The 27,871-nt window shown below is 37.0% G+C and overlaps 1 protein-coding gene and 1 long non-coding RNA gene across 3 annotated transcripts; both read left to right on the forward strand.

Moving 5' to 3' along the window:
• Positions 1-157: 157 nt before the first annotated feature.
• On the forward strand, positions 158-16,040 carry LOC127105831 (uncharacterized). Of its 2 annotated transcripts, XR_007795142.1 has the most exons (7): positions 158-264; positions 12,832-13,553; positions 13,716-14,822; positions 14,987-15,096; positions 15,183-15,386; positions 15,505-15,720; positions 15,860-16,040. It is a non-coding gene; the product is annotated as an uncharacterized LOC127105831 (long non-coding RNA). The 2 variants fall into 2 exon arrangements; XR_007795143.1 differs by lacking the exons at positions 158-264; positions 12,832-13,553; positions 13,716-14,822; positions 14,987-15,096 and adding an exon at positions 2,595-2,628 and having other exon boundaries at positions 15,102-15,386.
• An 8,847-nt stretch (positions 16,041-24,887) lies between these two features.
• LOC127101800 (aldehyde dehydrogenase family 2 member C4) lies at positions 24,888-27,277 on the forward strand. Its single transcript, XM_051039242.1, has 8 exons — positions 24,888-24,946; positions 25,069-25,516; positions 25,617-25,706; positions 25,920-26,093; positions 26,182-26,319; positions 26,469-26,606; positions 26,701-26,762; positions 26,869-27,277. Exons 1-8 carry the CDS (start codon positions 24,888-24,890, stop codon positions 27,140-27,142), a joined length of 1,383 nt encoding a protein of 460 aa, XP_050895199.1. The 3' UTR covers positions 27,143-27,277.
• The last annotated feature ends 594 nt before the right edge of the window (positions 27,278-27,871 follow it).

Here is a 27,871-nt window from a genome sequence, read left to right on the forward strand (position 1 = left end):
TCAGGTAAACCTCGAATCCCCTTCTCTCGTCTCTTCTAGCTTGGTTCGGCTTCGATTTTGGAATTAACCTCTTTTCCTTTGAGATCGCGGCCGCCTCCAAGCTTTAGGGTTTTCTTTTTCCGTCCTCTCTCTCAATTTTTTCGTCTATTTATCCTCACAGGTTAGGGTTTGATTTGATACTCAAAATTTCAAAGAAGCAAATTCCAGAAGTGCTTTTTGATGCTCAGAATTGTGTTGTCCTGTTTATTGTTAAGTTCGAAAAAGGTAAACGGACCTACACTTTCTCTTTGCAATTTGTCTCTATTCCAATTTGGGAACTTCGAATTTTATCACTTAGTAATTATTTTGTGTTACTGCAGTGAAATTTGGAGTAAAAGTTTCTTCAAAGTAATTGAAGTTCCCTCAGATTTCTTCAAGTCAGTGGATAAAACAGCTTCTTGACTAATCTTTGACAACTTTTTAAGAGAGATCCTCCGTGCAAAAACTTCAAACCAGCGTGAAAATAGGTCTCATTGCTTTCAAAACCAAATCCAGAATTCTTATAGTAAACTGCACTTTCTTTTAGTCTTGCGGCATCTTCCAGGGTGCCAACGGCAGTTTGCTTAGCACTTGTTCTCACAGGATTTGACACGGTGAGTTGTTGGCCAGGTGCAACACTTCCAGAACTACACTTAATTAAGACATTGCCGCTAGCATCAGCAGAATTTCTCACTAACTTGGTCAAACCACCATTGTCTGCAGAAGCTGGATGTTCATTAGAGATATCCCCTTTTAATTTTGGAAGTAGTGCTAGGCAATGTGCAAGTTTCTTCCTCATATCATGACTGCATCCTCCAATGATGCAGCAGCCTGCAGTTGTGATAAGTCAGCCTGTAGGGTTGTTGCCAACTCCGCAACAGATGTATTTTCATTTGAAACAACAAAAACTGCATACATCAACTCTTCAATAGGATCTTCACAAGACTGCTCCCTGTTGGACACAAAACCTTCAAGCCTTGAAATTTTAAACCGATCCTCGGGATACAGTATTTTGTCTATAGCGGCAACCTCCTCCTCAGAGAGTTTCTTAAATTCTTCCAAGGTAAAGTTCACCAGACAAATTCCCCACCAAGGTTCAATAGGAAAATCTACAGGTTGTGTAGGCAAGAGTTCTTTTGCAATTGATTTGTTTAGTTTCCACATGATCTTCTTAGATCTTCACTTTTTATTATATCAACAAATTCATTTCTCCCAATTCCTACAGGTCTTAAAGCATCTGCTGCACTAAAATTTGGAATGCTGTCATAAGGTTGCTCGTTTTTCATGGCTTCAAAAATCAATATCACAATAATATCTGAAAGGAGACACCTTCATTATACGGCAAACATACTCTGCCAAATGATAAGGAAACAACTTCGGTGCCATTCGTTTTTGGTAGCTTGAATCCGCTTCAGTAGATCCTCCCATGGATACTCTTTGTTAGTCGCTTTTTTTTTTTGCAACCGTTGTTCCTCAACTGTAACTGGAGCATGCGCAGTGAAGATTGGAGGTGAGGGAAATCTAAACGAAATCAAAAGCATGCCGGTAACCTCCCTGCGGTACCGACGAGCAGATGAATTGGTTGAGGTAATCAACAGCATGTTCAATAAGCAGTCTTCGACACTTGGAGATATCCAACTCCTGAACTGCTTCAAAGATTAAGGTATCTAACAGTTTTTATGGGAATTCATAATTCTTTCTTATAGGATGTCCAGAACTAATACAGCACTGTTCTATAATCTTCCTTTGCATTGGATCCGTGACATATGAAGCAGGTATGAGTGACAGTGATAGTTGTGAAAAGATTAAAATTTGTGTCAACTTTGATATCCGTAGTGATGTTTTTGTTCTTCAACTGGGTATTAACATCACCCAAAAACAGTTCACCCTTCTTTGTCCCTGAGGATGTTATAGCAACTCCAGTAGGTGAGTAAGTGCTGATAGTGAACTTCTTGTCACTGTGATAATCCTTGTACAACAGATCTCTGGCTTTCTTGTTGATGTGCGGTTTTGACCAATGTGATTAATTTTTGCAGGTTATGGCTGGTGTGATCGGTTAAGTGTGACAGAAGTGTGGATTGAGGAGTTGTTGATGAAGTGAAAGGTGAGTGTGAGGGTGTTATTCAGTTGGAAATTTTGTAATGGGTTGAGGGATTTATGGAGAGTTAATAGAGAGTTTGTTAGAGGAGGGAATATGTGATTGTAAGCATTCCGTTCAGTGGAAAATTCTTTGTTGGAGTTGTTGAGGGAGTTATATCGCTCTGTCCAGCCGTATCCCAAATTTGCAGTTTGACGGTTTTTCCTTCAAGTTCCAATGGCTGGGATAATACAGGTGACATTATACTTAGCTGTGATTTCATTCAATACAGTTGTATTTCCACTTGAGGATTTAGATTCTGCACTGCCGTTGATGAGCTAGAGCATATGCCATGGCTTTCTCGCGTTTTGCTGCAGCCTCCTGTCTCTTTAATATTTTGGTTTGAATTTCTTCAACAGATCCCAACACTGTCACCCCAACCTTCTTCAATTTCTCGAACACGGGCTTCGTTTACAAGCTGTTGCTGAAGTTTCTGTTGTGGGGAGCCAAATGATTATCAGCGGTTACGGTGAGTTTTTTTCGATGCTGTCATGTTCTTTCCAATTTTCTGTTGTGGCCTTTGTAACCAAAATATGGATTGCTGTGATATTGCAGGGTCACAGTTGTGCTTGCTGTAATGACAATGCCGACATTCACTTACGGTAATTTGAGTAATTCCATTTGGCTTGCTGCTGTTATGCTATGTTTTTTCTGTCATGGAAATTTTGCAGGTAGTTTTGATAGCAGCTCCAGATATGTTTTCCATAATCAATAACAAATTCAGCAGTGCCTCTGCTACCAAACTCAGCATCATTTGTGGTACTGAAGCAATCTTTTGCATTATGTTCCATGATATAATAACTACCAATTTGCAACAAACTGATACTTAAAAAATCTATCAGATGAGAACTCAACCAAAACATCTTTTTTTTTGCAGGTAGGTTTTGAATTAAACCGCGTATCTTTCCTGGGTGATGTAGAGCGCAACAGAGCCGGGGATACCACGTTCTCGTTTTTAAGGCCTCTACAAGTAACCATACAAGATATATCAAGAGAACTCGAATTGTCACAATTTCTGTTCTCTTTCGATTCTCTAAAGGAATTAGAGCAGGCATTCAGCTCGTAGACAGAAGTGTGAAACTCGTCCTTTGATGTATTTGCTGATTTCTTAATAAGTTTTTTTCTTTTTTTTTTCTTAACGGAAACTTGCTCTTCATTATTACCATTGAAACAATATTTTGAAAATTCTATTGTTTTGTCCCCATAAACATCACATGGACATGAAACTCCAGGCTTCCCGTCAAACAACAAAATGTAAGGCAAAATTGTAGCTTCAACAACAAAACTTGACTTGTCGGACCTCACATTATTAGGATGCTTTTTCTTGTGGAGGAAATTTGTGAGATACTTGGAGACAACTAAAGATCATTCTGCATGATAATGATTCACTAAATTCCCATTGATCCACAAGTCCGTCAATGTCATCCATAATAACATCACAATTTGTCAGCTCAAATATGTCATTGGAATTCCAAGTCAGGGGCAGGTCTGGTATAAGAACGTCAATGCCACTAGCTGCATCAACCAATCTTGTGACAAGGAGCAACACCCAGAGTCTTGTTGAAAATAGTAATGACTGAATGAACTTTCCTGTAAGTTGAAAGAAGCAAAATGGTTCCCATATGATATGAACTGCAATGAATTGTTGGTTCAGCTACTGCTAGCTCGTATTGTAGGATATGAACGTGATGCATTGTTATGCTTGAATGTTAAATGGACATGGTATGTATGTATGAAAATGAGTTTGGAAATGTTTGAAAGTTAAATATTATCGAATAATATGAAATGAGTGTATGTACTATTTTGATTTGAAATGCATTATGGATACAAAATGGATTTTGGATTTTGGATTTTGATTATAAAAATGGATGTGGATTTTTAGGAATAATCCAATATTAGTTTGAATATCAATTTAATTACTAATAACAAATCAGCAAAAAACCAAATTAAAAACAAATTAATCTATAATTCATTTAAAATTACTTGGATATCAACTCTAACATTCATTTGGAAATAAAAATCGATTAGAGTTTTAATCATTAGTAAAAATAAACAATTTAAGATTAAATTGACAATTGGAATTAAACTTAATTTGAAATTAAAATTAAAAAAAAAAAAAAAAAAAAAAAAAAAAAGAGTCAAGATATTAAAATCCATTTTATACTGATGAATGTATGCAAATGAACCTTAGGCCAAGTGCCAAACAAAAATAAAAAATTCAGGACCAAAATCGGGGTATGACAGTTGCCCCTATTTAAGCGTCTTCAACTAGAGAATATGAAGCAGAACGTTCTTCATATGATCATAGTGGGAGATGGTTAAATACTAAAAAGACCCGGATTTTGATCCTGAATCCCTATGACATGGTGTGATATGATATGCGTGGATGCATGATTCTTTTTTTTTTTTTTGTAAATTTTTTTTTATCTGCTAGGGATATGGTGGACCCTTAACAGGAGACGCTACTAGACAGACCAAACTGTGGGGAATGTTGATGGTCCACAGGAAGACAGGCAAATGGTAAGGAACAACTTGCTGGGGAGACAGTCCTGCTGGAGAATCAGGCACACACTGGGGAGTAATCAAAATGAGATTTGATTAATCGATACTTAGAATACAAGGGATTTCGGTAGTAAGTTCACACATGACTTACCGAACCCGAATAAAGGAAAAGATGCTACAACAGGTTCATATATGACCTGACAACGCTGGGGAATAATCAATGAGAAAACTCTTCGGAACAGGTTCATGTATGACCTGACACCGGAATAAGGGTTCAACAACAGGTTCATACATGACCTGAATGGTATTGAACAAACAGAGAAAAAACTTCAGAGCAGGTTCAAGTGTGACCTGACACCGGAATAAGGGTTCAACAACAGGTTCATACATGACCTGAATATGATTAAACAAAGAATCTTCAGAGCAGGTTCAAGTATGACCTGACCCCGGAATAAAGCTCAATGACAGGCTCAGATATGACCTGAATAGTATTGAACAAAAATTGGAAAAACTCTTCAGAGCAGGTTCAAGTATGACCGGACCCCGGAATAAAAGCTCAACAACAGGTTCAAACATGACCTGGATAGTATTGAACAAAGATTGGAAAAACTCTTCAGAGCAGGTTCAAGTATGACCGGACCCCGGAATAAAAGCTCAACAACAGGTTCAAACATGACCTGAATGGTATTGAACAAAAGTTGGAAAAACTCTTCAGAGCAGGTTCAAGTATGACCGGACCCCGGAATAAAGCTCAACAACAGGTTCATATATGACCTGAATAGTATTGAATGAAAACTGGAAAAACTCTTCAGAGCAGGTTCAAGTATGACCTGACCCCGGAATAAAGCTCAACAACAGGTTCATATATGACCTGAATAGTATTGAACGAAAACTGGAAAAACTCTTCAGAGCAGGTTCAAGTATGACCTGACCCCGGAATAAAAGTTCAACAACAGGTTCATACATGACCTGAATGGTATTGAACAAAAATTGGAAAAAACTCTTCAGAGCAGGTTCAAGTATGACCTGACCCCGGAATAAAAAGTTCAACAACAGGTTCATACATGACCTGAATAGTATTGAACAAACAGAGAAAGAATCTTCAGAACAGGTTCATGTATGACCTGATACTGGAATAACAACAATTGGACTCTAACCGTAAGCAACGGACTACAACCACCCTTTAACGGATTTTGCCAACAACAATTGGACTTGAAAATGACCGGGAAAACCGGATGTTGGTTTAGGGATACCAAAGACAAGCTGGAATTAGAGGTCAAAGGATCTAGGATCGACAACAAGACCTGGGTCAATGCAAAATGAGCACGAAGTACATTTCGGCTATGCATGATTTGAATTTCCTTTTATGCATGATATATGAATGATCATGATTATGAGAATGCTGACACTGGGCAGACTGGGAGTTTGTAAAGGCTTTTTATGGAAGCTCATGATTCCTCAACACCGAGAACTCAACCAAATATTTATGATAGATGTTGTCAAAGGAGAATTCTATCCAGCTTGATAGCCACAACTTAGCCAATGAGATCCTTTTTAAGGATCAACGAATCGTGCTAGCATAGTTTTCAGGCACTCGTCTTAAACTCAATAGTTGTTGACGTATGGCAGAATTTGTTTGAGCAGTTTGAAAGCACGAAGAAAGAAGTTCTGCCCCTCTGTGGCTCATCTTGCCCCAGTTTGTTGGGACTTTGGAGATGTTCACTTTGAAAGTGAGTTTGGAAACAACTTTCCATGAGACTACCTCGAGATGGCTTGCCCAAAGTGTTTGAAACTTGCAATGGTCCGAACTTGACTAACCAAATGCTGGAATGGTAGACTCTTGATTGACTGTCCTTTGGATAGTTGGACTTACCGAGCTCTGAGGTAGTTTGCCCCAGTCCAAGTCTTGAAGCAGATTACTCTTGGCTAGATGACCCTTAGGGTGATTAGCTCGAATTAACTGATGCTCAAAGTGATTTGCCCCTGAATAGACTTCTTTCACTCCATCAAGTTCCTCAACTGTGTATTGAATTTCTTTGATGCTAAGTGTTGACTCGCAAATAAGATTGTTCATTCAAAAATGGTAATTTTAATGCAGTGTTTATGCAGAAATTTGAAATCAAAATTTATTGATATGAACGGGTGAAATACAGTGAGCGGGTCAATGATAAGAACACAATGATGATCTAGTCACTCACAGTACGCAAGTTGGTGCTATCAAATGATTAACAAAAATAGTTTGGAGTCAAGTTAACACAACCTTGTTATAGTATGCTTTCAAAATAAACCCTGCCTCAATTAGGTCTTTTAAGGGTTGTAACATGGTCTGGTTCACGGTTTTTTTGAAACAAAAGGATATAAGGCTCAAAATTTATTTTTTACCCACCCCTTCTTCTTGATGATCTCCAATTCCTATGTTCAGTTAATTCAATACACGCATTCGACTTCCAAGAGGGTTCGAAGGTGTGATGAGGATTCAAGACGAATTTTCTTGAAATGGCAGTCACCTTATTTTTTGTTTTGTTGAGGATTTAATGACCTCTTTTGATTGATTTTCTTTATCCCTAATTTTGCCTGGACCGCTTCTTTGAAGCTTTTGGTCCATCGGGATGCCCTAACTTTTGCCTAAGTCATCTTGTGGTATTTGACCTAAGGGCTTTTATTATTTATTTTTTTAAAGGTATTGACTGCCACATTATTGGTGGATAAGGATCAACCAACACTAATTTTAGCTTTTCTCAACTTCTTCGACACTTCAACATGTGCGCGAAGGATAACATGTGGTTGAACCTAATTGGAGGGTGTTCATATGGACGGTTTTTTTTGAAAGATCGGATGCATGATCAAACTATCTGAACACAACTACCCTGCCCCAGGTTAAGATTAAGGGTTTTAGATCCGAAATAAACACCAACTTCTAGGCTCAAAGTGGTTGACTAGGGATTAACTCCTTATCTCTTCGGTGTTTGGGGATTTGAAACAATGCCTTACATCATCGACAAGGTTTTACTCAAAAGCATACCACAACAATTTCAGGTGTTTCGTTTTCATCATCCTCCCTCCAATCTTTGTTAACACAACAGTTTGATGAACAAAAGTGAATGAGAGGAGTATTTTTGTTTTTTTAACATAAATGAAAAACGAGTGAATACGAATGGATCAATTCAAAAGATGCATAAACATTTCATTAATCTTACCAATTCAAATAAAACAACAATGTTTAAAAGCAAATAACAACCAACATGCAAAGAAACTACAAAAGAAGTGTTGAAACAACCAAATGATCGCCAACTTTAGGGAATTGACTTCTTCAAACTTGAAGGTTGGGATCAATAAGCTTTTTGACATTGGCATGATGATCTTCAAATTCTTTTCCTTCAATCTCATCATTGAACGCCACCCTCTTGGATCCACTACTCACTTCTCCTTTTCTTTCATTGGTATGGGTCGTGACATTGGAAATCCAAGACGGTATCTCAATGCTCTTACCAGGAAACAATGATAGCTCATTAGCCACATCCCTGACATCTTCCTTGTGGAACAAAACCTTGAGGGGTCTCAAGGGTCCTTTCCCTTTCTCATTACCTGGCTTAGAAATCAAAGCATATGTGCCTGAGCCTTCCTCCTTGAGTGTTGGTGACCTTATGTCAATTAATCCTTGCAGCTTGAGCTTAAAACTCATGCATTCCTCGATGGAGTGCCCCATTGTCCCAGTATGGTATTCGCACTTGATCTTCGGGTGATCTTCTTCAAAAACTAAGCTCTTTTTGTTAATCAGTCCTCGTACCAAGGCTTTTAGCGCAAAGCAAGAATCTAGGTCATGTCCCAATGCCCCTTTATGGAATTCACATGTTGCATTTGGATTGTACCATGGCAGGTATGGTGACACAGGCGTGAGAGCTCGAGGTGTCACCAAAGCATTTTGGATCAATTGCGGGTAGAGCTTGCTATATGGCACCGGAATTGAGTCATTGTGATCCTTGTTCCTCTTGTTCTGATTCTGATTTTTGTTCTGAACCTGGCTTTGGTGACTTTGAGGAGCAATAGCCAGAGGATGTTGATGATGACGTCTTGAGGGAGGTCCATATACTGGTAAATGAGGAGTTGCCACATAGAACTTCCCTTGACTTGGGGTAACACCAGATGGGTGCGGGGTAGTAGCTCTCTTTGTTGCAGCAGTGTATATTGGGTGACCCTCTTTTCTCAACAAGACTTGCAGGGTTTCCAAGCCCCATCTCATTTGGCTCTTCAAAAGATTAAGTTCCCCCTTCAATGCTTCTTGGCTTTTCCTTAGCTCGTCCATCATCCCCTGAGACATGGTTCTTTGCTCTTCGCGTGTTGAGAATCACTTTGCTTCACGGACAAAAGATGGATGAGTTTTTTTTTGGTATTTTGTTTGGAGAATGACATGCATTATGATGCGATGCAAATGCAATGAATGAATGCAATGCAAGCCATGCATATTTGTGTTTTTTCTTCAATACACGGGTTCAAAAGTCCGAGGTACTGATAAATTTGATTGCTTTTCCAAAATGGGGTTCTCACCGGGTATGATCTAGGGCTTTTGTTACAAAGGATCCCCAGAGTCATTGATTCACAAGAATGTTTGACGCTTACGGGAAATACTTCCCGGTCGTCAACTCCATCAAGGGAATCTATTCTGGGTGAGGTTCTCGTACCGACTCTTACGAAGTATACACCTCGCGAGTCCGTACTACGCAACCATCGACTGGGTTCTAGACAGGGTACTCAGAGTCATGGATTCGAAAGACTGTTTGGCGCTTACGGAAAATACTTTCCGGTCATCAACTCCATCTAGGGAATCTATTCTGAGCGAGGTTCTCGTATCGATTCTTACGAAGTATACACCTCGGGAATCCATACTACGCAACCATCATTTCTAGTTGGCCAAAGGTTCAATGTTCTAAAAGGTTCTTAGAGTCATGGACCCTTTTGAAACATTGAAGCTTACGAGGTATACACCTCGGGCGACAATATTTGCAAAAGAATCTACTCTAAGTGAGGTTCTCGTACCGACTCTTACGAAGTATACACCTCGGGAGTCTGTACTACTCAACCATCATCTTATCTTATGTTTTTTCACTCTAGACTCGGGTGTAGAGTCTTTCCCACATGGTTTGCAATCAAATACCCAAGTACCAACAATCACAATAGAACCAATATACAACAGATATCAATATAACAATAAAGATATTAAAAGCAATAAATAAGGGAAAAGCCATAAAATTAAACAAACAAAGGCAAACAAACGTCCTAACTAGGCTTGACTCACTTAGGGATAAACTTTCCCCAGCAGAGTCGCCATCTGTCGCACCTCGAAAAAATGGGGATACGACTTCAAAGCGAAGCGCGATCGCACGCTCGCAATGATGGACTGAACAGAGTCGCCACCGAACTTTATTTATTCCCAAAAATGGGAAAAGGAAAATATCGATAAAACCTCTAAAAGAAAGGATAAGATATGGTCATCGCAACCAATATCAGGGTTCGGGAGTCGATTACGCAAGGGGAAGGTATTAGCACCCCTCACGTCCGTTGTACTCAACGGGAACCATTAGGTCAGTTGTGTGGGTTAATGTTAGTTTGAAATGTTAGGCTTTTCAATTTATTAGGTGGGAAAGAAAGAATAAAAGAAAGGAAAATGTTTTTGGATTTTTGACGAAGGACTAAACCTAAGTTTTTTATTAGTGGGCCTGACAAGATTTACAAATCCTGCTCCTACGTATCTCAACAGAGAAATCAAGGCTTACGTAGTTCTGGGTAGAAAAATGTTTGTTTGTTGGTCGATTTTAGCGAAAGCTATATTGTATTAATCGACGAAAACATTGTTTTACCCAAAACAGATGAGGAGTGGACGCATACCACACATCGAACGGATTTATAGATCTACATTCGGAAAAACGTCGTTTATCTCTACTCAACAATCGTGGCCGAAACATTGTTTTGTATCACTTAAGACAATATATCTTTCATTTATGAAAAAGGTTTTTGATTAGTCGCACAGCGGCGAGAGAAGAGTTTGATTGGTTGGATGTATTTTGAGTGATGGCGAGAACTTGGATGAGCGAGATATACATCTCGAATCCTAGCCTCAGGAGTGCATGGTATACACCATGTTCCATTTCCATCTTTATTGAAAAAAGTTAAAATAGGAATTAAGTATTTTGGAATTTGATTGAGAAAGGGTTTGAAGAAACCGCATTGACAATTTTAGATGATGGCGAGAGTTAAGATTGGCGAGGCATACGTCTCGAATCTTAACCTCAGGAGTGCGTGGTATACACCATGTTCCATTTCCACCTTTATTGAAAAAGTATTAAATAAGATTTAGGTATCTTAGATTTGATTGAGAAAGGGTTTGACGAAACCACATTGACAATTTTAGACGATGGCGAGAGTTAAGATTGGCGAGGCATACGTCTCGAATCTTAACCTCAGGAGTGCATGGTATACACCATGTTCCATTTCCACCTTTATTGGAAAAGTGTTAAATAAGAATTATGTATCTTGAGTTTTGTTGTAAAAATGACTTGACCTAGATCAAGTATTGATGGACGTTTGAGAAATTTGAATGAGTGTTTGAGAAGACAAAGTGGATGAATTTGGATGATGGCGAGAACTAGGATTGGCGAGATATACATCTCGAATCCTAGTCTCAGGAGTGCGTGGTATACACCACGTTCCATTTCCATCTTATTGAAAAGGGTTTAGATAGGGATTAATATTTTTGAGTTTTTTATTATGAAAATGGCTTGACGTTGGATCAAGCATTTGATGAAGTTTTTTTTTGAATGGAATAGAATGAGGTGAAGAAATGGATTGATTTGTTTATTGAGAAAATACTCGACATTGGATCGAGTCTTATTTTTGATCTTTTTTGAAATTGTTGATTTTATTCTTGTGTTAGTAGCTAACTAAACAGTCAAAGAAATAAAACAGTACAAGATTATTACACATCGGGGAAGTGGGGTACATCTTGTTAAATGGGGATTAAAAAATCGTGAAATAATTAAATCGGGCCCAAACAACAAATAATGCAATGCATGAGTGTAAGTGCAAGAGAACCGGCTCATTGTAAGAAAGCCCAAGAGTAAGCGATGTGAGGTTGATGGCGATGCTTAAAAGCAATCGACTTACAAGGGTGTGAAAATAGGCTCGATATTAAATCGAGAAAAGTATGATTTTTATAGTTTTCAAATGGTTTCGAACACATGATGCATTTAAAGAAAAACAAATCTATATTATTAAACAATAATAAAAAACTATGAGTAATAAAGCATAAATATAAAAGAAAATGTTAAAAGAAAAAAAACTACACATAGGGGAATCAAACCCACTACACTAAAGACCTAGAAACCACTCACCTCCACCAAACCACTTACTAACTAATTGTTATTTTAATACTAATTTAAATATATAAACTAAGATAAACTAAAAAAATAGGATTAAAATAAAAAACTAAATAAAAAATAAAACTGTTAGTCTACTAGCAATTAAACCCAGCCGCATGGCTGTTGGGTTTACAATGGGGAATAAATTGAAAACAGAAAAAATAATTATTACCTAATGAACTTTAAATTTCAAAAAATTCTGTTAAAGAACTAAATTAAAGAAAAGAATTAAATAAAAAAAAGAATAGTAACGTGGCCTTTCTCTTCATCCTCTCCCTCTCACGAATCCCTCTCACTCCTTCGCTCTCTACTTCTCTCAAAGCTCTCTATCTAAAGCGAGCAACGATCAAAGGTAAGAAGAAAAAAAATCCAGCGAAAACTTACTTCCGGCGACGGCAGTGACTCAGGTAAACCTCGAATCCCCTTCTCTCGTCTCTTCTAGCTTGGTTCGGCTTCGATTTTGGAATTAACCTCTTTTCCTTTGAGATCGCGGCCGCCTCCAAGCTTTAGGGTTTTCTTTTTCCGTCCTCTCTCTCAATTTTTTCGTCTATTTATCCTCACAGGTTAGGGTTTGATTTGATACTCAAAAGTTCAAAGAAGCAAATTCCAGAAGTGCTTTTTGATGCTCAGAATTGTGTTATCCTGTTTATTGTTAAGTTCGAAAAAGGTAAACGGACCTACACTTTCTCTTTGCAATTTGTCTCTATTCCAATTTGGGAACTTCGAATTTTATCACTTAGTAATTATTTTGTGTTACTGCAGTGAAATTTGGAGTAAAAGCTTCTTCAAAGTAATTGAAGTTCCCTCAGATTTCTTCAAGTCAGTGGATAAAACAGCTTCTTGACTAATCTTTGACAACTTTTTAAGAGAGATCCTCCGTGCAAAAACTTCAAACCAGCGTGAAAATAGGTCTCATTGCTTTCAAAACCAAATCCAGAATTCTTATAGTAAACTGCACTTTCTTTTAGTCTTGCGGCATCTTCCAGGGTGCCAACGGCAGTTTGCTTAGCACTTGTTCTCACAGGATTTGACACGGTGAGTTGTTGGCCAGGTGCAACACTTCCAGAACTACACTTAATTAAGACATTGCCGCTAGCATCAGCAGAATTTCTCACTAACTTGGTCAAACCACCATTGTCTGCAGAAGCTGGATGTTCATTAGAGATATCCCCTTTTAATTTTGGAAGTAGTGCTAGGCAATGTGCAAGTTTCTTCCTCATATCATGACTGCATCCTCCAATGATGCAGCAGCCTGCAGTTGTGATAAGTCAGCCTGTAGGGTTGTTGCCAACTCCGCAACAGATGTATTTTCATTTGAAACAACAAAAACTGCATACATCAACTCTTCAATAGGATCTTCACAAGACTGCTCCCTGTTGGACACAAAACCTTCAAGCCTTGAAATTTTAAACCGATCCTCGGGATACAGTATTTTGTCTATAGCGGCAACCTCCTCCTCAGAGAGTTTCTTAAATTCTTCCAAGGTAAAGTTCACCAGACAAATTCCCCACCAAGGTTCAATAGGAAAATCTACAGGTTGTGTAGGCAAGAGTTCTTTTGCAATTGATTTGTTTAGTTTCCACATGATCTTCTTAGATCTGCACTTTTTATTATATCAACAAATTCATTTCTCCCAATTCCTGCAGGTCTTAAAGCATCTGCTGCACTAAAATTTGGAATGCTGTCATAAGGTTGCTCGTTTTTCATGGCTTCAAAAATCAATATCACAATAATATCTGAAAGGAGACACCTTCATTATACGGCAAACATACTCTGCCAAATGATAAGGAAACAACTTCGGTGCCATTCGTTTTTGGTAGCTTGAATCCGCTTCAGTAGATCCTCCCATGGATACTCTTTGTTAGTCGCTTTTTTTTTTTGCAACCGTTGTTCCTCAACTGTAACTGGAGCATGCGCAGTGAAGATTGGAGGTGAGGGAAATCTAAACGAAATCAAAAGCATGCCGGTAACCTCCCTGCGGTACCGACGAGCAGATGAATTGGTTGAGGTAATCAACAGCATGTTCAATAAGCAGTCTTCGACACTTGGAGATATCCAACTCCTGAACTGCTTCAAAGATTAAGGTATCTAACAGTTTTTATGGGAATTCATAATTCTTTCTTATAGGATGTCCAGAACTAATACAGCACTGTTCTATAATCTTCCTTTGCATTGGATCCGTGACATATGAAGCAGGTATGAGTGACAGTGATAGTTGTGAAAAGATTAAAATTTGTGTCAACTTTGATATCCGTAGTGATGTTTTTGTTCTTCAACTGGGTATTAACATCACCCAAAAACAGTTCACCCTTCTTTGTCCCTGAGGATGTTATAGCAACTCCAGTAGGTGAGTAAGTGCTGATAGTGAACTTCTTGTCACTGTGATAATCCTTGTACAACAGATCTCTGGCTTTCTTGTTGATGTGCGGTTTTGACCAATGTGATTAATTTTTGCAGGTTATGGCTGGTGTGATCGGTTAAGTGTGACAGAAGTGTGGATTGAGGAGTTGTTGATGAAGTGAAAGGTGAGTGTGAGGGTGTTATTCAGTTGGAAATTTTGTAATGGGTTGAGGGATTTATGGAGAGTTAATAGAGAGTTTGTTAGAGGAGGGAATATGTGATTGTAAGCATTCCGTTCAGTGGAAAATTCTTTGTTGGAGCTGTTGAGGGAGTTATATCGCTCTGTCCAGCCGTATCCCAAATTTGCAGTTTGACGGTTTTGCCTTCAAGTTCCAATGGCTGGGATAATACAGGTGACATTATACTTAGCTGTGATTTCATTCAATACAGTTGTATTTCCACTTGAGGATTTAGATTCTGCACTGCCGTTGATGAGCTAGAGCATATGCCATGGCTTTCTCGCGTTTTGCTGCAGCCTCCTGTCTCTTTAATATTTTGGTTTGAATTTCTTCAACAGATCCCAACACTGTCACCCCAACCTTCTTCAATTTCTCGAACACGGGCTTCGTTTACAAGCTGTTGCTGAAGTTTCTGTTGTGGGGAGCCAAATGATTATCAGCGGTTACGGTGAGTTTTTTTCGATGCTGTCATGTTCTTTCCAATTTTCTGTTGTGGCCTTTGTAACCAAAATATGGATTGCTGTGATATTGCAGGGTCACAGTTGTGCTTGCTGTAATGACAATGCCGACATTCACTTACGGTAATTTGAGTAATTCCATTTGGCTTGCTGCTGTTATGCTATGTTTTTTCTGTCATGGAAATTTTGCAGGTAGTTTTGATAGCAGCTCCAGATATGTTTTCCATAATCAATAACAAATTCAGCAGTGCCTCTGCTACCAAACTCAGCATCATTTGTGGTACTGAAGCAATCTTTTGCATTATGTTCCATGATATAATAACTACCAATTTGCAACAAACTGATACTTAAAAAATCTATCAGATGAGAACTCAACCAAAACATCTTTTTTTTTGCAGGTAGGTTTTGAATTAAACCGCGTATCTTTCCTGGGTGATGTAGAGCGCAACAGAGCCGGGGATACCACGTTCTCGTTTTTAAGGCCTCTACAAGTAACCATACAAGATATATCAAGAGAACTCGAATTGTCACAATTTCTGTTCTCTTTCGATTCTCTAAAGGAATTAGAGCAGGCATTCAGCTCGTAGACAGAAGTGTGAAACTCGTCCTTTGATGTATTTGCTGATTTCTTAATAAGTTTTTTTCTTTTTTTTTTCTTAACGGAAACTTGCTCTTCATTATTACCATTGAAACAATATTTTGAAAATTCTATTGTTTTGTCCCCATAAACATCACATGGACATGAAACTCCAGGCTTCCCGTCAAACAACAAAATGTAAGGCAAAATTGTAGCTTCAACAAAAAAACTTGACTTGTCGGACCTCACATTATTAGGATGCTTTTTCTTGTGGAGGAAATTTGTGAGATACTTGGAGACAACTAAAGATCATTCTGCATGATAATGATTCACTAAATTCCCATTGATCCACAAGTCCGTCAATGTCATCCATAATAACATCACAATTTGTCAGCTCAAATATGTCATTGGAATTCCAAGTCAGGGGCAGGTCTGGTATAAGAACGTCAATGCCACTAGCTGCATCAACCAATCTTGTGACAAGGAGCAACACCCAGAGTCTTGTTGAAAATAGTAATGACTGAATGAACTTTCCTGTAAGTTGAAAGAAGCAAAATGGTTCCCATATGATATGAACTGCAATGAATTGTTGGTTCAGCTACTGCTAGCTCGTATTGTAGGATATGAACGTGATGCATTGTTATGCTTGAATGTTAAATGGACATGGTATGTATGTATGAAAATGAGTTTGGAAATGTTTGAAAGTTAAATATTATCGAATAATATGAAATGAGTGTATGTACTATTTTGATTTGAAATGCATTATGGATACAAAATGGATTTTGGATTTTGGATTTTGATTATAAAAATGGATGTGGATTTTTAGGAATAATCCAATATTAGTTTGAATATCAATTTAATTACTAATAACAAATCAGCAAAAAACCAAATTAAAAACAAATTAATCTATAATTCATTTAAAATTACTTGGATATCAACTCTAACATTCATTTGGAAATAAAAATCGATTAGAGTTTTAATCATTAGTAAAAATAAACAATTTAAGATTAAATTGACAATTGGAATTAAACTTAATTTGAAATTAAAATAAAAAAAAAAAAAAAAAAAAAGATAAAAGAGTCAAGATATTAAAATCCATTTTATACTGATGAATGTATGCAAATGAACCTTAGGCCAAGTGCCAAACAAAAATAAAAAATTCAGGACCAAAATCGGGGTATGACAGTTGCCCCTATTTAAGCGTCTTCAACTAGAGAATATGAAGCAGAACGTTCTTCATATGATCATAGTGGGAGATGGTTAAATACTAAAAAGACCCGGATTTTGATCCTGAATCCCTATGACATGGTGTGATATGATATGCGTGGATGCATGATTCTTTTTTTTTTTTTTGTAAATTTTTTTTTATCTGCTAGGGATATGGTGGACCCTTAACAGGAGACGCTACTAGACAGACCAAACTGTGGGGAATGTTGATGGTCCACAGGAAGACAGACAAATGGTAAGGAACAACTTGCTGGGGAGACAGTCCTGCTGGAGAATCAGGCACACACTGGGGAGTAATCAAAATGAGATTTGATTAATCGATACTTAGAATACAAGGGATTTCGGTAGTAAGTTCACACATGACTTACCGAACCCGAATAAAGGAAAAGATGCTACAACAGGTTCATATATGACCTGACAACGCTGGGGAATAATCAATGAGAAAACTCTTCGGAACAGGTTCATGTATGACCTGACACCGGAATAAGGGTTCAACAACAGGTTCATACATGACCTGAATGGTATTGAACAAACAGAGAAAAAACTTCAGAGCAGGTTCAAGTGTGACCTGACACCGGAATAAGGGTTCAACAACAGGTTCATACATGACCTGAATATGATTAAACAAAGAATCTTCAGAGCAGGTTCAAGTATGACCTGACCCCGGAATAAAGCTCAATGACAGGCTCAGATATGACCTGAATAGTATTGAACAAAAATTGGAAAAACTCTTCAGAGCAGGTTCAAGTATGACCGGACCCCGGAATAAAAGCTCAACAACAGGTTCAAACATGACCTGGATAGTATTGAACAAAGATTGGAAAAACTCTTCAGAGCTAAGCCACAAATGAGGTTTCAAATGAGAAATAAATGGAACGAAGTTGAGATGTGTGAATAATGTACAGTGAATGTCTCTTTTGCATCGGCAATTTCGTTTTCAATGACCTTAGAAATGACCCTTGTTTGTTAACCTAACCAAGTTTCAACCGAAAAGCCCTTAGTGATCTTCATGCTTCCACATTACCATTTATAATTGTTAGACATTGTATGAATTGAATTGATTTCTTCATTGTTTGTTAGAGAGTGAGATTATTCCCGCGGTTGCAAACGCGTAATTTCTTCAATCCTTATTCGAAGAGGAGAGATAGGGTGATTCATTCAAGATAATATTGTTGTAGATAGATACATATTTCGCATTGCTACTAAGTCTTAGTTCTTGTGTATTATTTCATTCGAACCGTTGGAAATTTGTATCTGCTGATTCGCTTGTGTTTGAGCCGTTTTATCCAACTTCGGAGAAACCTTTCTCTTAAAGCAAATCCTCTTGTCCTTCAAGAGGAATACTTTGCTTGAGGACAAGCAAGAATCTAGTTGGGGAGAGTTGTTAGATACCCAAAAGTGCTTATTTGAGCTATCAAATATGGGTATCTTTCACTCCATTTCCTTGCTAAAGTGTTCGAAACCACCTTTGTTTTAGATGAGATGCAATACAATGATAAACGATCTTGGTACCTTTGATTTGTGTGTTATTGTGCAGGAAGTAGGCATGAAATAATAGAAAATGAAGACACAAGAAATTTGGCAAAGGGATCAAATAAAACAAGCATTCATCAGCTTGCTCGCTAGGCGAGGGCTGTGGCGAAGGACTCGCTAGGCGAGCGTCCAGCGAGAGACCAGCGAAAAGCTCCAATATTTTACAGTGGCAAACATCACCACACTCGCTAGGCGAGCTTCCAGCGAGGTGTGTGGCGAACACGTCCAGACTTGGTGAAAAGCGCAGCCAGCACTCACTCGCTAGGCGAGCCTTTAGCAAGCTCCCAGCGAGCATTCCAGTAGCAAAACCTCTCAAGCTCGCTGGAGCGAATGTTGAAGCGTGACCTTCACTAGGCGAAGGTTTTGTTCGCTAAGCGAACATGTCAGTCTGGTAATGGTTGTTTCTCTGAGCGCAGGTGCCTCAGGTGCCTCATTTAGGGGCTCGCTAGGCGAGCCGTTCTGCTCAGTAGCAGCTCTATAAGTAGCAAGGGCTACTTTTTGGATCCATACCTTACTTTCCATACTTTTGTACTTTTTTTTAGATATTTTCCAGCATTGTTCTAAGGATCTTTTGTGACCTAGAAACCATTTCTCTTCATCTCTTAACAATCTTTCACAAAAAGAAGGTGGATTCCCATCCAATCTCGATTATTCGACTCGGATGTTGATCAACCTTCTTCCGAAACTTGTTGAACAAGCTACCATGAAAATGAGTAGCTAAGTCCTTCATTTTGTCAAGGTTAGATGTAGATGATCATTAGCTTTGTGTGTAAATGTAAGGATCTTCATTTGTAAACTCTTTAATGGTGAATATATGGTGAAAACTTTGTTCTTATTGAAAACTCTTTGTGTTGGTTTATGATCGAGAGATGTTTACCAACTCTTAACCTAGGTTTTCATCCAATCTTGTTTGTTAGCTAGAGATAGTAATGAATGATTTTGTTCACCATAAGGTTGAACCAAAAAGTTGTCATTTTGATAGATTGTGTTAGAGATAAACAATGGATCAAAATGGGAAAACTCACAATGTGTGTTAGAGATAAACACATTGGGAGGACTTTGTGAAATAGTTTATCATCTAAAGGAGTTTATAATTTTTGTTGATTGAACATATACATGCAAAGTGATCGTCGAACCCTAACTTTGGCAATATTTCTCAAATATTCAAACCAAAACTTTTACCGCATTTTAGTACACTTGTATGCAAGATACCGTGACAAACACCAAACCCCATTGTTACCTTAAGCTAAGAATTAAAACAACTGTCGAAAGGCGGTGATATCTCACAATCCCTGTGGAGACGATAACAAAAACCCGACACTTAAAATTACATTCAACACGCGTGTGGTTGCTCCGGTTGGTAGACTTTGAACATGGTTTGAGTGTGAGTTGCTTGACCTTCTCATTTAGTTTGGATTTCCCTTAGGCCTCAGGCCCATTCATAATACTCTCCACACCACTTTTCTGTTGGATGCACTCATATGGCCAAGGCTGAAAGCCAATGGGCCCTTACATTTGGGCCTTGCGCCCTTACTACTTTGCACATCTCCAATTCTATCTCTACACCCCAAGCCCATTTTATATTTATCTTTTATTTTGCTCATCTTTTTTATTATTTTTTTAGCTTATTTTTTTTTAAATCATTCTAATCTTGTACTTTTGTTTTTTTTATATCTTGATTTATTTTTTATTTCCCTTTATTTGCGCAATTTTTTTTACATTTTATTTGCCTTTTATTTGCCTTTGTTTTAAACCATTGTTTTAAATTTTTTAGGAGATTAACTTTTGTGTTAATTCTCTAACATGTTTGATGCATAGATTATTATTGACCGACCTCAGGTAGGCATGGCTTCTACATAAGCCTACTTACGATTGCTTAACATAACGCTAAATTGTCCCAATACAATCAACTGATTACTAACCTTTATCATCAACTATTAACTTGTTAACTTTACTTTCTTATCATTTAATTCTTGTCAATTTAATTTTATACTACTAACTTCTAACATTTACTTCTATGCTCCTAACTCCTAACATTTTTTTATCTTATTTTACTTTATTCCTTTTATTTCATCATGTTCTTGTTAAGACATCCTTAATAAATCAAACCTAATAAAGTTTTTAAAGGATTGAATCACACTTTGCCCTAAGCTTGGAGGTTTGGACATGGACTTGTGATGACCATTGAACTTTGACCTAAGCTTGATTTGGAGTTACATTGGACCTAAGGACTTAAGGACTTTGTGTATGACCCTATCTCAATATGGAGATCATCATGGACTTGTGAACTTGATTGCAGGTTTTCTATTCATGTAGCTTTATTTCTTATATACATTTCCTTATACCTCTTGCTTATTCATATTCATCTGTTTAGGTTAGCACACACATGGCTTTCTCTAGGGATACCTAACAATGAGACTAGGCTCAGTACACTTGCACCCAAATGGCTTTCTCTTAGGCTACCTAACAATTTGACCCTAGGTTAGTCTTTGTTTGAACATGCATTGTGTTTTTCTACCCATGTCATTCCCTCTGATTTAGCTTGATCGAATTCCATTTGATCAACTACATTCTATAACTTTGCATTTATTCCCTTTGTCTTTGTCAAGTGACCATAAGTCCCTTGGTCACTTGATAGGACTTGTCTCTGTTTACTTTGGAGTTTAACCTCTCAAAAAGTACAAGACCTCAAGCACCATTCAAGGCATCAACCATCTGCCTCATCCCCACAGATCATCCTTGTGAACACGTTTCAACAACTTGTCAGACAATGACAAGGATTGTATGTCATGAGTATTAAGCAATATAGAAGGGGTGTGAGGAAGCACGTACATCCTCATTCTAAATATTTTGGGTACGGGATGAATGACCCAGTTACTCAAAGTATTTATCTCTATTCATAGACTTTAGTGCAATTCCATCCAGTTCACTGTCAATTATGCAACTAGCCATGTAGCTCCTCTTTTCAGCTCCTATTGGTTTAAAAACCATTGCAATTCCCTTCTCTTTTTGCACATACCTTTATGGTTAACCCTTTTTCCTTGGTTTTGACACCACAATTCAGGTTGACACCTTCATTGATTATATACCTTTATCTTTCTTTCTTAGGTTGACACCTTCATGGTTATATACCTCTTTTGGGACACACTTTTATGGTTAACCCCCTTCCTCTTTTGGTACACACCTCTATGGTTAACCCCTTTCCTTCTTGGGACACACCTTTATGGTTAACCCCCTTTCCTATTCAGGTTGACACCTTCATTGGTTATACACCTTTCCCCTTTCTTTTGGGACACACCTTCATGGTTAACCCCCTTCTTTCTTGGTTTTGACACCATAATTTGGATTGACACCTTCATGGTTATATATCTCTTTTGGGACACACCTTAATGGTAAACCCCCTTCCTTTTTTGGATACATCTCTATGGTTAACCCCCTTCTTCTCTTGGTTTAAACACTATTCCCTTACCATATCAGTCCCAATGCTTTGGTAAGATCCTTGTCATGTCAGTCCCAGTGCTTTGACAATTTTCTGCTTTCTTTCCTTACCATGTAAGTCCCAGTGCTTTAGTAAGCCTTTCCTTTTGGTTTAAACACCGCCCCTAATCATATTTCTTTGTAGTCTTTGTTCCACGAATTATGAGGCTCTGACTTTCTCATTGCAATATGAGAGTACGTAGGCATGAGGGCCCCAATCTTCCTCGAGCACTCTTATTTCTAACCCATTTTTTGTTTTGCAGGTACATGAAGATAGCAACATCCATTCAAGCAAGAGCATTCAAAAAGGTTCCCATGGAGTCACATGGATGTGAAGGGTGTTAACACCTTCCCCTTGCATAACCGATTTCCTTACCCGTTTCTCTGTTCCCCTTGGGTTTTATCGATAGTTTCCCCTTCATCTTTTGGGATAAACAAAGTTCGGTGGCAACTCTGTTGTGTGTTCGGTCGTGCGACGCGTTCGGGTACATTTCGTCGGGCTTTAACAAAAAGCGCTTGATAAGAAAAAGACCCGTGTCTCAAAATCAATTGTTCAAAGAGTTAAGTCAAAATGCTATATCTCAACAACCGTGTTTTGTCCAAGTTAATTAAGTGTTTTAAGAATGAAGGAAAGAATGAACGATTAACCCAAAATGTGTGGCTTGGGACCGATCATTTGAGGGTTCCCATCGGAATTCTAGATTCCAACGGTCCTCTTCTTTCATGTTTATTTTAAAAGAGGTTTTAACATTGTATTTGATTTGGTTTTGAAAATGGTTTGAAATTAATTGAAAGTTGTTTTGAAAGTAGCTTGAAGTTAATGAGATTTTAAAAACTATCTTGATCTTGATCAAGTGTTTGTTGTAAGAAAGCCCAAGAGTGAGCCACGGGACCGGAATCCAACCAAAATCGGAAGCAACTGAAATTGGCGCTATGTTAAGCTCATTTAGAGTGGATTCATGTAGGAATCACTCAACAAAAGTTTGATCAAAAATCTATGCATCCTAGCAATTTTTGAAGGTTAAATTAAATTTTAACTCAAAGATCGCTACGCACTAGAACCTATCGAATAATTAATCAAATAATTCATTTAAGCTTTAAAATCCATTAAACAAAATTAAAATAACCAATCATTCAATTAAATCAAATTATATCTACTAAAAGAAATAGAACACAATACAAGGGTGTGAATATAATAGAAAGGTGTAAAAAAGAAAATATGGGTCTAAGCCCAATTCAAGACCTAATTAAACAAAAAATAATTATAGTAATAAAATAATAATAATAATAATAATAATAATAATAATAATATATAAATCTAAAAAAAGAAAAGGAAAAAATAAAAAAATAAAAGAAAAAAGAGAGCAGACACTGTAAGGGGGAAAGAGAGATATTTTTGAAAACAAAAGTAAACCTCCACTAGAAATTGGACACATGACAATGATACTCTTTCCATTTTAACACATTATGGAACAAAAGCAAACAATGAAAAACGATGACACTAATAGCAGAAAATAAAACTCTGCTCCTTTCTTTCGCCAGCTTGGTTTCAAAAGAATAAAATAATGGAAATTTTCAAAAAAAAAGCTCTTCCTCCATTGATGCTCTCTTCTTCCTCTACTCTCTCGTGTGTCTCTCTTCTTAGCTTCAAGACACTCATCCCCAACAAGAAAAGCCAAGAACCTTCTCAATCCTATGAGGATGAGCGAGAACAAGTGAAATGAAAACAGAGACAACTATGGCGATATGAAAGAACCTTCTCGATCCTGTTAAGGGTGAAATAAGGTTTGGAGGAGGTGATGTGAAATTAGATGGAGGTGAGAGAGCAAAATAATAATAATAATATACAACAATGAGGCTACCTTCAAGTTTCTCCCAAAGTTCTTTGCCTGACAACGTGCCAAGAACATTCACAAGAATATTCTTAGCCAAATGTATGTGAATTGTACTCGTAGCTCTCAAATCTAGTTCCTCCCACTTCTCGTTGTCCATTTTTAAAATGCTTCCTTTCAAAATGCCTTGTGTAATCCTAACTGTATCAAAACATCTTTGACTTGATTTTTCCACAAGGAAAAATTGATTCTTTCATCAAACTTCTCTAAGTCAATTTTCACTGCACATGAAAAACTTAACATTGCAACCAAAATCTTTACTGCAGAAAAATAAATTCTCAACCAACACGTAATATACAATTTCTTTTCTAATGTGGAAGATCAGATAAAACTGCATAAGTAAGAGATACACATATTGATCATGAGGGGGCATCCATACTTGTTCAAGAACAACCATATAAGTGAGAGATACGTCAATTCACTACAAAACTTGAAGACATTAGGAATATGAGTCATCTCATTTATAAATTGTTCAATTTCCATTTTTCCAACTAATATGAGACTTATATCTCACATTGTATCACAATATATAGGAGTATTATATCTTCTTTTTATTTTTTTGTCTTAAATAGTCAATTCATCATTAAAATTGACGTGTTTTTGTTTTTCGTTCGAGTATTTTTTTATATATAAAATGCTTAAATGTTGAATTTTATTTACTTTTAATTCTTAAAGTTAAAATTCGTAAAAAATCGGCAAATTTCTTACAAATTTTAATTTTAAAAACTAAAACAAAAAAAAATTAATATTCAGGAATCATTTACATAAAAAAAAATATAAAAACAAAAATAAAAAACATGTCAATTTATAAAAATTAATCGATTATTTAAACCTTATTTTTTTAATACTCTTGTGCATATGAATATTCTAAGTTTGTTTTTCTCTTTTTAATCTTTTCTATTTATGCATTACCTTTCTCTTTTTTCTTTCTTTCTTATCTCTCAGAATATTGTGATCAAATGTCTATTTTCTGAATTCTAAACTCAATTCTAAATAATAAGTGTTTTTTATCATTGTAACCACATATACATTGCAACGACCGCAATGAGACAATCACATCTTGCAATTTATAACCATGGGACTCACTATCCTCTACAGATTAAGCATTTTCTTTCTTAGAATGTTGAGCAATTTGTTACTTATGATCATTTTCTTCTGTATATGTTAGAGTACCCTTGTTCTCCCTATAATGAGCTTAACTTATAAAAATATTATTCTTGAAGAAAAATACAGTAATGTATCTAACTGATTCTTAGAGAAAAAACATGTGTCCTTTTATCACTTTCATCTTATTTTAATTTAGCTTCATATGATTATCAGGAAAGGGCAAAAATAATGATGAAATTCGCGAACCTAATCGACGAAAACATAGAAGAGCTAGCAGCACTTGATGCCATTGATGCAGGAAAGTTGTACCATATGTGTAAGGCTTTAGACATTCCTTCTGCAGCAAATACACTACGTTACTTTGCAGGTGCTGCTGATAAAATTCATGGAAATGTATTAAAACCTTCTCGACAGTTCCATGCTTATACATTGATGGAACCGATTGGTGTTGTTGGACACATCATTCCTTGGAACTTTCCTACTTCAATGTTCTTTGTTAAGGTTAGCCCTTGTTTGGCTGCTGGATGCACCATGGTTCTCAAACCTGCTGAACAAACACCTCTCTCCGCTTTGTTTTATGCTCATCTAGCTAAATTGGTAATGTTTCATCAAATCAATGATTTCTATATAGTACTCGGTTCGTCTCATATTACGTGTCTCATATTCGGTTCGTTGTTCTTTCTTTCTCTTTTTTAAGGCTGGAATCCCGGACGGAGTGTTGAATGTAGTACCGGGATTTGGAGAAATTGCTGGGGCTGCAGTTAGCTCACACATGGACATTGATGCGGTAATTTAACTATTTGTCGAACATATGAGATTTGAAAGAAATATTTTTAATTTGGGTAACTTGCGTCGCAAGCTTTGTTATTATGGAGGATGATAATGACAGTCAAATGTAGTTGCTGCGGCCTAAATCGTGATCGTTGAGACGTCAAAAGTTTATGTCCTGACCTTGGAATCGCGCGCGCTCATGACTAATTGGTTGGTGATGTATGTTTAGGTAAGCTTTACTGGTTCGACACAAACCGGACGAAAGATAATGGAAGCTGCGGCAAAGAGTAACTTGAAACAAGTTTCACTTGAATTAGGAGGCAAGTCACCACTCATAATCTTTGATGATGCTGATATTGAAAAAGCTACTGAACTTGCTCTTATAGGCATCTTATTCAACAAGGTGAAATTGCTTTCATGAAAATCCTCTCTTTGGTTTTCTAAAGTGTCAATTACCAACCTTACATGTTTGTTGCCTTTTGTGACAATAGGGAGAAGTGTGTGTCGCAAGTTCACGAGTGTTCGTTCAAGAAGGAATCTACGAAGAATTCGAGAAAAAATTGGTCGAAAAAGCAAAAGCTTGGGTTGTCGGAGACAATTTTGATCATAATGTTCAACAAGGACCTCAAGTAAGTTTGACCTCGTGCGAAACACCTAGCGTTCGACAAATTCTAGAGTTTTCTTGAGGCACACTCCACGAATTATATTTACTTTGAAACATTGTTATATTTAAGATCCTCCAATTTTTTATGGTAACAATCTTGTGTACAATGTATAGGTTGACAAGAAACAATTTGAAAAAATTCTTTCATATATAGAACATGGAAAAAGAGAAGGAGCTACCCTTTTGACCGGCGGTAAAACCGTCGGAAACAAAGGATACTTCATTGAGCCAACAATTTTCTCCAATATAAAGGTGAGTAACATTAACAAATCCACAACCAATTTGGACATGTTTGCCAAAACTAATAACTAACCATTGTTCTATTCTGTAAAATTGTTTTGTTTAGGATGATATGCTTATAGCACAAGATGAAATATTTGGTCCCGTGTTGGCACTGAAAAAGTTCAAGTAAGTTTTTCTCTTTGACATCTCTGAATAAAAATGCGTGTCAGACTCAGACACCGATTGTATTTAATTTTTAAAAATTATTACTGATGTTATATCGTGTCTGTAGGACTATTGAGGAAGCGATTAAGAGTGCTAATAATACGAGATATGGATTAGCGGCGGGTATTGTGACAAAGAATTTGGATATAGTAAACACTGTGTCAAGATCCATTCGTGCAGGAAGTATTTGGATAAACTGTTATTTTGCTTTTGAAGATGATATTCCATTTGGAGGATATAAAATGAGTGGATTTGGAAGAGAATATGGATTGGAAGCACTTCATAAGTATCTACAAGTTAAATCTGTTGTTACTCCCATTTATAATTCTCCATGGCTATGAGTAGTTTTCGATGTATTTTGGAAAGTGACTAGTTTCCAACTTTCTTGCATAACCACAATTTATCTACTGTGTTTTTTGTTAGTGAATTCAGCTAATCTACTTTTATATGACATTAAGTTGTGAAAATGAAGTTTATTATGATTTTGTACATATTTAAAATGCATGATCTTGCAAAGAGGATGGTTGCATGGTTTGTTGAATCATTATAATACGACACTGTTTCTTCATTGCCTCGTCATCGGAAGGAATATCTTCGTCTACAAAACCTAGACCCTTCCAAATTGCAACAAGTTTGGTCTTTAAACCCAAGGGTGGCAATTGGATCCGTTAACACAAAATCCATCCAATCCATCCATCAAAAAATCCATCCAATCCATCCATTAAATAAAAATTAAATTAATGGATTGATCCAATCCATCCATTTATAAAAATGGATTGGATCAATCCATCCAACACATTTTGATGATCCAATGAATTTTTTAATTTAATTTTAAAAAAATAATTTTTTTCAAATATTAAAAAAAATTGAAAAAAAAATCATTTTTTTTTGAAAAAAAAAAATAATTTTTTTTTCGAAAAAGAAAAATATATTTTTTTTGAAAATTAAAAAAATGATTTTCTCCAATCCAACGTGTTCTCTCTCCAATCCAACCAAGAACCCTAATTTTCTTCCCCCAATTTCTTCTTCCCCCAATTTCTTCTTAACAGCTTGCTCCGACGTGGTGGCTC

The sequence above is a fragment of the Lathyrus oleraceus genome, chromosome 7 (genome assembly GCF_024323335.1).
Source record: "Lathyrus oleraceus cultivar Zhongwan6 chromosome 7, CAAS_Psat_ZW6_1.0, whole genome shotgun sequence".
NCBI lineage: Eukaryota > Viridiplantae > Streptophyta > Magnoliopsida > Fabales > Fabaceae > Lathyrus > Lathyrus oleraceus.